General features: G+C 35.5%; 2 protein-coding genes across 3 annotated transcripts in view; both read right to left on the minus strand.

The window, feature by feature from the left end:
- Nucleotides 1-8125, minus strand: part of LOC125595942 (ATP synthase subunit alpha, chloroplastic-like) — an 11854-nt gene extending 3729 nt beyond the window's left edge. For both annotated transcript variants that reach the window (XR_007330725.1, XM_048771318.1), the window contains exons 1-2: nucleotides 731-8125; nucleotides 1-14 (exon numbers count right to left, since the gene is read on the minus strand). The exon at nucleotides 1-14 is cut by the window's left edge. The gene's annotated coding sequence lies outside the window, so the exon portion shown is untranslated. The remainder of the gene's footprint in view (nucleotides 15-730) is intronic.
- LOC125595939 (DNA-directed RNA polymerase subunit beta''-like) lies at nucleotides 1070-8118 on the minus strand. Its single transcript, XM_048771313.1, has one exon. It carries the CDS (start codon nucleotides 8116-8118, stop codon nucleotides 5884-5886), a length of 2235 nt encoding a protein of 744 aa, XP_048627270.1. The 3' UTR covers nucleotides 1070-5883.
- Nucleotides 8126-9917: the final 1792 nt, after the last annotated feature.

A 9917-nucleotide genomic window follows, 5' to 3' on the forward strand; every position in this document is an offset into this window, starting at 1 on the left:
TAATAAATCATTTAATGAAAGTAGATTATTCAGTAAAAAAAAAAGTTCTATGATCCCTTCCCGAACCAAACATGAATCTTTCGATTCATTTGGCTCTCATGCTCACGTATTCCAATCATTTATCAATTATGTATGAGACTTTCATTCCCATATTTTTCATGTAATGAGCCTATCCTCTCCCAATTTTGTTGTATTCAATTCATATTCAATATATATTTCTATCGAAAAAGATCACCAATCCAAGACAAAACTATTTGGAGGATTCTTCTGACCAATAAAAAATTGATAATTGTCAGCAAAGTTGTTTCTTTTTTTCTTGAAATCCAAAGAATTTTTATTACTTTATACGTAGGTTATCAATTCTGCATTATACAAAAAGACTCAAAAATTTTTATCGACATGAGTGTTTTATATCGAAAAAAGCCGAACTATTCTTTTTGAAAATCTTATTCATTTTTTAATTAGACTACATATGGTAGAAAGAGTACCATGTTGCATCTGAACTTCAAACGGTTTAGTTTTAACCATGTTAATTAATGGTCCCAAATTTTTGGTTGATAGAGAATCAAAGTCAAGTAGACTTACCAAAGAATAACGAAATGCTATGGTTCTAAAATATGATTTTTTATTGAATTTTGTATTCAGAAGTAATTCGCGGGATTAGGCACTCTTTGCTAGTTATAGTGCCACTGGACGAATCCAGCCTATTCTTGAAATGAACAACTCACACACACTCCCTTTCCAAAAAAGATCAATACACCGAAGACTACACTTAGATTTATTGGATTTGTTGCTAAAATATCGGTATTAAACCCGAAACTCCCGGCGGATGGCCAGTGACCCAAGTAAACGAAAGAATCGGTTAAATTTTTCATATAATCTCCTCTTCTAGCTAAACTATAAAAAAAAAGAACTCTGTCCTTTTTTTTTTTTATTCTTTGTTTTTTTGAATAAAAAGAAAATTTCGTTTAATAATTTATAATTTAATTTACCTATTTGGATATTTATAAACAGAATCAAAAACCTATTCTATTTACAAATTTATTTTCCAAAAATTTTTAATTTTCAATAATAATAATGAGACTTAATTAAAATTAAGCTAGAATTTGAGACCAAGTTTTATATCAATTTTAAAAAACCTAAACCTCCTTTTTGCGCAACACTCCTTAAAAAAAAATTTCCATTAAACTAAAAAGAATAAGGGGAAGGAAGAAAGCGAATCGATGTGTTAATTCCCCATCCTCAAATTAGTCCTTCCCAAGGGTTGTTGTCTCAATGAATAATTGTAGGAGTGAAATCTTGATAGAATAAAAAAAACTACGAAAAAAAAAATTCCTAATTTTATTATTTCTAGGATTAAACAAAAGGATTCGCAAATAAAAGCGCTAATGCTACAACTAGGCCATAAATTGTTAAAGCTTCCATAAAAGCCAAACTAAGCAATAAAGTACCTCGTATTTTTCCTTCTGCCTCAGGTTGTCTCGCGATACCTTCGACAGCTTGACCCGCAGCTGTACCTTGACCAACCCCAGGTCCAATAGAAGCAAGCCCAACAGCCAACCCAGCAGCAATAACCGAAGCAGCAGAAACCAGTGGATTCATGATAAGTTCCTCACACCAAAATAAAGAAATAGTTAATGATACAATCATCCAACGACTTAGGACTTAATTATAATTAAGTCATCGCTAAGATTCATCCAGCCAAAATAACCAAAAACTTGATAAGAATTACTTTGATATTAGTTCCTATCCACGGGATTTTGAAAAATGCATAATATATATATATACGACTTTTTTATGCCGTTTCTTTTTTGTGAACCATTCTTTTCTTTTAATTCTTCGTTCTTTTTTTGATCGTTTTTTTCAGCCAATTCACAGATAAAAAGTAAGAACTTATAATCGAATCGTTATCTAAATAGAAATTCACAAAAATAGTGGGGCAGATTATATAGATCTTTAACTTATATATACCTAGTCAATATCAAATATGACATATACAAGTGTTTCTTACATAACGTAAACCAACTATTCGATAATTGGGCTAACCTAAATTTGAAAAAAAAAAATAGTTAATGATGACCCTCCATGGATTCACCTATATAAGCCGCAGCTAAAGTGGCAAAAATGAGAGCTTGAATCCCGCTTGTAAATAATCCAAGGAACATGACAGGTATAGGAACCACTAAAGGTACTAAAGAAACAAGAACAACAACTACTAATTCATCGGCTAATATATTTCCGAAAAGTCGAAAACTCAGTGATAGGGGTTTTGTAAAATCTTCTAAGATGTTAATGGGTAAAAGAATTGGAGTTGGTTGAATGTATTTACTGAAATACCCTAATCCTTTTTTGCTAAGACCCGCATAAAAATATGCTACTGATGTGAGTAAAGCTAAAGCAACCGTCGTATTTATATCATTCGTTGGTGCTGCTAACTCCCCTTGAGGTAACTGGATAATTTTCCACGGTAAAAGGGCTCCTGACCAGTTAGAAACAAAAATAAATAAAAACAGGGTTCCAATAAAGGGAACCCATGGACCGTATTCTTCTCCAATCTGGGTTTGACTCACATCTCGAATGAATTCAAGGACAAATTCAAAGAAGTTTTGGCCGCCAGTTGGAATGGTTTGTGGATTGCGAACCGCTAGAGCTGCGGAACCTAATAAGATAGCAATTACAACCCAAGAAGTAATAAGGACTTGCGCATGGACTTGGAACCCCCCTATTTGCCAATAGAAATGTTGGCCTACTTCTACACCAGATATCTCATATAACCCTTCTTTTATTAGTGTATTGATGGAACATGATAAAACATTCATATTGCCCTCTGACAGAAATAAGAACTTTAAATTATTTTGATTCAAGACCCCCCTTTTTTTTTACTTATTTACTTGAATTTTTATTTTAGTTTTGGATACCAACTAAACGAATCACACAATATACCCAGTTTTTTATCTCTTTTTCTTTTGTATGATTCAGGAATAGTAACCGATTTTATAAATCGAAATACAGGGAGCCCCTCCCTCAAAAAAAATTGATTTATTTATCTTATTATTAATCAAGAATTTTGTATATAGCTAGAACGACCCTCACAAATTGCGAATACTAATTTGTTAAGAATGAATCGAATTGAAGCTATAGCGTCATCATTTGCTGGAATAGAAATATCCGCGAGATCGGGATTACAATTTGTATCGATTAAAGAAATGGTTGGAATTCCCAAAGTTATACATTCTCGAAGAGCCGTATATTCTTCTTGCTGATCGATGATGATTACAATATCAGGCAATCCCGTCATATATTTAATCCCGCCTAGATATGTTTCCAAGCGAGATAATTGTCTCTTCAACACAGCTGCATCCCTTTTCGGAAGACGGTTGAATCCCTCTGTCTTTTGTTCAGTTCTCAAGTCCCTAAACTTATGAAGTCTTTTTTCTGTAGTAGACCAATTTGTTAACATGCCGCCGAGCCACTTTTTATTAACATAATGACACCGAGCCCTTATTGCAGCCCGCGACACTAAATCAGCTGCTTTATTTTTTGTCCCAACAATTAAGAATTGTTTTCCCCTACTTGCTGCATCAAAAACTAAATCACAAGCTTCTGATAAAAAACGAGCAGTTCTAGTCAGATTTATAATATGAATACCTTTACGCTTTGCAGAAATATAAGGTGCCATTCTAGGATTCCATTTCCTAGTACCATGCCCAAAATGAACTCCTGCTCTCATCATCTCTTCCAAATCGATGTTCCAATATCTTTTTGTCATTTCTTTTCACACTTAAAAGGGGGGTACCCAAAACTAAAATAAAAATTTGTTCCAATGGAACCTTCTCTTGTCCGTTTATGCACGAGCCGAGCCATTATTTTGTATTCATTATTATCTTTATTAGTGTTAACAAATTATTAAAGCAAATGACTACAGCAAACAATAAAACATGAAATTCAAAACAGGAATCTGCTATTAGGAATTATTCAATTCTAGAAAAGGCAGATTTGTAAATAGAAGAGTCACAAAATTCCCTGTGATAAAATAAAATATCTCTCATATCTCCCTCTAATAAAGATAAATTCTTTGTTTTTTTTTCAAAAAGAATATTGGTATGTTGCCGTGAACAATGCACCAATCCTTTGTTGAACCCGGTCCCGGCGGGGATCACACCCCCTAGAACAACATTTTCTTTCAGGCCTTTCAACCAATCGATACGACCCCGAAGAGCAGCTTTTGCTAAAACTCTAGCAGTTTCTTGAAAACTTGCTTCGGATATAAAACTTTGAGTATTCAAAGATGCTCGAGTTATTCCTAATAAAACGGCTCGATAACAGATTGCTTCTTCTAAAGCACGCCCCGTGCGTTCTGCTCGTAACAATCCAATCAATTCTCCAGGTAAAAAAACATTAGACATTCCCTCTTCTGAAACCAAAACTTTTGATGTTATTTGACGTACAATAATTTCGATATGCCTATTATGAATCTGCACCCCCTGGGATCGATAAACCTTTTGAATCTTATTAACCAAAGAAATACGACTTTGCACTATAGTTAGCTCAGCACCAATCAAGAATCCCCAAGGAATTCCAAGAATTCTTGTTATACACCTGTTCCAACCCTTAATCCGCTTTTCTAAGTTCAGTGATATTGAATCAATCGAGCGGACTTCTAACACCTGTTCTACTTTTGGAAGACCTTGGGTTATATCACCGGATCTCGATTTTTCATATATAAATGTAACTAATGTATCCCCTTCGTAAAGAATTTCTCTATAATGCCCGTGAACTTTTGCTCCCGGAGTAGCCAAATAGGGCTTAGCGGATCTTATTACTACAGAATCCCTTTGAACAATTAAAACTTGACCCGATTTTAGGTATGGTTCTTTTTTGGCTATACATAGATTTTCACAAAAAAATTGTCCAAGACTTATTATTGTGGACGTTTCCTCACAATAATAATTATTATAATTTTGATGAAGAAAATACCAATTCAATTTGAATGGATTCAAAACAAGGTTACTGTATGGATCTAGATTAAAAATTCTTCCGTTTTCATCTATTAAATAAGAGTGAATTATTTGAAAAATATATTTGAAGTTATCAAGTTGCAAATATTTAATTACAGAGATCTGATTATAAGTTAGTAAAGGCAAAAATGAATAAAAATTCGAAATTTGAATGGCTGTTCCTAAGGGGCCCGACGAATTTTGAATTGTAATTAGAGGTTTTTTTTTTATTGATTGGTTTATAACATTGTGATATTTTACATGATTAAATGGACCGATTCTAAAACAATTAGAGGATGATAAAATTAACAAAGATTGGGATTCCTTATTTCTGAACATACGAATAGTTCCATGATTTTGTCTAAGCGATTGTTGAAGAATGCCAGCCTTGGGAGAAAGCGAATAAAACGGATTCACGGAATCTGCAGAGATCAATCCCGAATCCGGCGGATTATTTCTTTTTCTTATATACGAAATATGGGATTTCACTAAGCCAATTCTTATGAAATCTCGAATCAAACCCTTTGTACTTACTTCAACAACGAAAGCGCGGACCTCCTCGAGGGAAGAATTTTTGTTGTCTTGGTCCCAATTCAAGACTAAACAAGTGCGAACCAATTGAATACTTGTGTCAGAAATTCCTCGAGTTGGTTTACCATTTCCATAAAGGATATAGTTGAAAACTCGAAGTTGAATATTATCCTTTTCCCGAAAGAGATCTTGTGGGAAGAGTGTTGCTAAATTTATACTGTCCATTATCTCATAGGTAGCTACGGGCCGCACCAAAACAAAAAACTTTTCTTGGTTGGTGTGATCCGTTGGGCATAAATCCAATTTTTTAAATTTTTTGATTCTTTAGAGTTTGTTTTTCCCCTTCCTGGCGGTATCAAGATGCCACTATGTCGGGATATCTTATCTGTCTTGTCCGGAAAATGGATATCCCCCGAAAATATTTTGAGTTCAATCCTTTTTTTTTTCTCTCCACTCGGATCAACCCGCCGACTTGGCTTCTTATATTTAAAGTGATTCGTGTATCGACTCCAATGATACTATAGTTCTGTACCATTATGGCGGAGGATTCGGGTAAAATATGCACTTCCTCAGGAATGAAAAAAAAGCGATCTACTTTCATTTCGTATTTTGTCTTAAATTTTTGGACTCCTCGATACTCAATCATATCCTCTTTTTGGACGATTGAGTCCGCCTTTAGAGTTCCATATTTAAGAATTCCGGAACTCTTTCTTCTGTATCTAGGATCATCAAAAAAAGCAAAAATACTGTTTCTACGGAAAATACCATTTATGGGTATTTCAATCGAGATACCTGAATGTGGTATGAACTCTTTCGCTTGCTCTTGAATCGATTGGAATGGAATGAGAAATCTATTTCTTCGCCTTTTTGCTAATAAATCCGAATTCTCATGAAAAATAGCAGAATATATGAAATTATAATGACTAGTACCTACGATTCCATTCAATTCTGAATAATTGGGAATCCCAGATTTTTTTTTATCAGAAAAATCTGAACTGAAAAATTTTTTGCTCACTTGATCATTATTCACTGAGAGGCTAGAAATAGATTTTCTTTCGACGGAAAGAAAGGGTATGTTCATTTGATCTTGATCTTTGTGGATCGAAAAAAGAATTAGACTAGATCCACAAGAACCTCCTGATAATATCCATAAATGACTTGTTTTTGGTAAAAGATGGACATTACTATATGTAAATTCGGGTGCATGGGATACATCAGTACTCCAATGCATTTCGCCCTCGGAGTCAGAATAAATATATTTTCTAACCCTCTCTTTAAAATGAAAAGTGGATGTTCCCTCGCGAATCTCAGCAATCACTTGTTCTGATTCCACATATTGATCATTTTGAACTAAAAGAAAACTTTTTGGTGGAATAGTCACGCTATGTATAATATCTTCGCTCTCAATAATTACAGACAAGTCTATATAACATAGAAAGGCAGGATGCCCGTGACGTGTACGTGTAGGATGAACCAAATCCTCATTAAATTTGATTTTTCCATTATAAGGGGCTCGTACATGTTCGGCAGTACCTCCTGTAAATACTCCACCGGTATGAAAAGTTCTTAATGTTAGTTGAGTCCCCGGTTCGCCAATAGATTGACCCGCAATAATACCTACAGCTTCCCCCAATTCAACTAGGTCACCATGAGTGGGACTCCGGCCATAACATAATCGACAGATCCAAGATGTACTCCGACAAGTAAAGGGAGTTCGAATAGATATTGATTGTGTTCCAAAGGTTATGAATCGATTGACAAGTCCAATCCCAAGATCTTGATTTCGAAAGGCGACACATCGGGAACCTATATATATATCGTCTGCTAAGACACGACCAATTAATGTTTGGATAAAAATTCTTTCTGACATCATCCGACTTTTATTTCGAGGACTCACAGAAATCCCTCGGATAGTGCCACAATCCGTTCGACGTACAACAATATGTTGAACTACTTCAACAAGTCGACGCGTAAGATATCCAGCATCTGATGTGCGGACCGCAGTATCTACAACTCCTTTACGGGCTCCATAGCAAGAAATAATATATTCTGTTAAAGACAGTCCTTCGCGTAAATTGCTTTGAATAGGTAAATCAATCATTTGTCCTTGGGGATCCGACATTAATCCTCTCATACCTACTAATTGATGTACTTGAGATGCATTTCCTCTAGCTCCCGAAAAAGACATCATATGGACTGGATTGAAAGGGTCCGTCATCCTAAAATTAGGATTCATTTCCTGTCGCAAATATTCACTTGTAGCATACCATATCTCAATAGATTGGCGTAATTTTTCTACCGCATGTACATTCCCATAATGATGGTGTTTTTCCAAAATCAAACTTTGTTGTTCAGCATCTTGGACAAGCCAGCCCTTAGAAGGTATCGTTAAAAGATCATCAATTCCTAATGAAATGGATGTAGCAGTTGCTTGCTGGAAACCCAGAGTCTTTACTTGATCTAGGATGTGTGATGTATATGCCATCCCGAAGTGATCTATTAATCGGCTAATAAGTCGTTTAATAGCAGTTCCATCTATCACTTTATTGTGAAATACCAGATTGGCCCGTTCCGCCATAAGTACCTCCATATTCTGCTGAATGGGATTCGACAATGAGTTTGAGTCAATGATTGCAAAACTTCCTTTTCTCGATCTTGATTTTTTAGGTCAGGAACTATGTCCGAGTTGACTCGGAGAGGTCCGAATTCACACGGGTGTCCTATAATTCTTTTTTATGAATACCATATTATTAGGTATCATATGAACAAGCTTGAGAAAAACCTTGTATAGCTTCCTCGATTTCTCGATAAAAAGAAATATGACCAACTGTGGTTCGAATATATATACAAAAAGTTTGTTTTTTTACACTTCTTACTATCAGATAGTGTGCATAAATCTCATGATAGTTACCAAAAGATTCATAGTGAACTTCGATAGGAACTTCTTTTGAAGCAATAACGCGTTGATCTAATTGCCACCGAAGCCACAAAGGACTATCTAAATTGATTCTTTTCTGCCGATAAGCTCCAATTGCATCATAGGAATTGCAAAAAAAGGGTTCTTTCATATACTTATAGTTTGTTTCGTAAATTCTTTCATTTTGATAGTTTTTTCGATTACATGGATTATATCTGTTTGCACAAATACCTCGACGAGTGCCGCTCGTTAATACATAGAGTCCAATCAGCATATCTTGAGTCGGTACAGAAATGGGATCTCCAATAGCTGGAGATAAGAGATTCATATGAGAAAACATAAGTAAACGAGCCTCTGCTTGAGCTTCTAAAGATAAAGGCACATGAACAGCCATTTGATCCCCATCAAAGTCTGCATTGAACCCCTTACAAACTAATGGATGTAAACAAATAGTGCGTCCTTCCACTAAAATGGGTTGGAATGACTGTATGCCTAATCTATGTAGAGTAGGTGCTCTATTCAGTAATACGGGATGCCCCTGCATAACTTCTTGAAGGATTTCCCAGACAATCGGCTTTTTTTCACGAATTTGACTCTTAGCAACTCCTATGTTCGAAGCCAGATGTTGTCTAATTAGACCACGAATTACAAATGTCTGGAAGAGCTCTATTGCTATTTCGCGAGGCAATCCACAGCGATGTAATGAAAGTGAGGGTCCAACGACAATCACCGAACGCCCCGAATAATCGACCCGTTTGCCAAGCAGAGTCTCGCGAAATCTTCCCTCTTTCCTTCAATTACATCTGAAAATGACTTGTAAACCTTATTATGACCATCCCTCATGGGTTGTCCACGGATTCCATTATCAAGAAGTGTATCCACGGCTTCTTGTACCAATTTTTCCTGACACATTACTAATTCCCCTGGTGTAGATCTACTTGTTGTTAATAGATCAGTAAGAGTATTGTTCCGATAGATAACTCTTCTATAGAGTTCATTAATATCTGAACTCATCAGTTTACCCCCTTCTATCTGAATGATGGGTCTCAACTCGGGAGGCAGAACCGGTAAGAGACATAAAATCATCCATTCCGGTTCTATATTTGTTCGAATAAAATGCTTAGCTAATTCCATACGTCTAACTAAAAAATCTTTTCTTCTTACAATTTTTCGATCTTCCCTTCATTCCCATTCCCCGTGGGACCTTCTTCTCCTAATTGTTTCCATTCTACCAACGAATTTTCTATAATAATTCGCAAATCTAAATCGGCTAATTGTTCTCGGAGCACCAGCACCCGCCCCAGTAGAAATTTCTCTCGATTCTAAATATATCGAAACCTTGAGTAGTAAAAAAAAATGGGATGCTGTATTTCCAGGATTGAATTTCATATTCAAATGAACCTCGTAATCGAAGAAGTAGGTTTTTCGTTTGGGCCTAGCAAAAAAAAATTGGGATAGGGTCCACTTATGAA

The sequence above is a fragment of the Brassica napus genome, unplaced genomic scaffold, assembly GCF_020379485.1.
Source record: "Brassica napus cultivar Da-Ae unplaced genomic scaffold, Da-Ae ScsIHWf_10;HRSCAF=17, whole genome shotgun sequence".
NCBI lineage: Eukaryota > Viridiplantae > Streptophyta > Magnoliopsida > Brassicales > Brassicaceae > Brassica > Brassica napus.

Coding starts and splice junctions, on each gene's coding strand:
- LOC125595939 (XM_048771313.1), bottom strand. CDS start 8,118: ATGGAGGTACTTATGGCGGAACGGGCCAATCTGGTATTTCACAATAAA.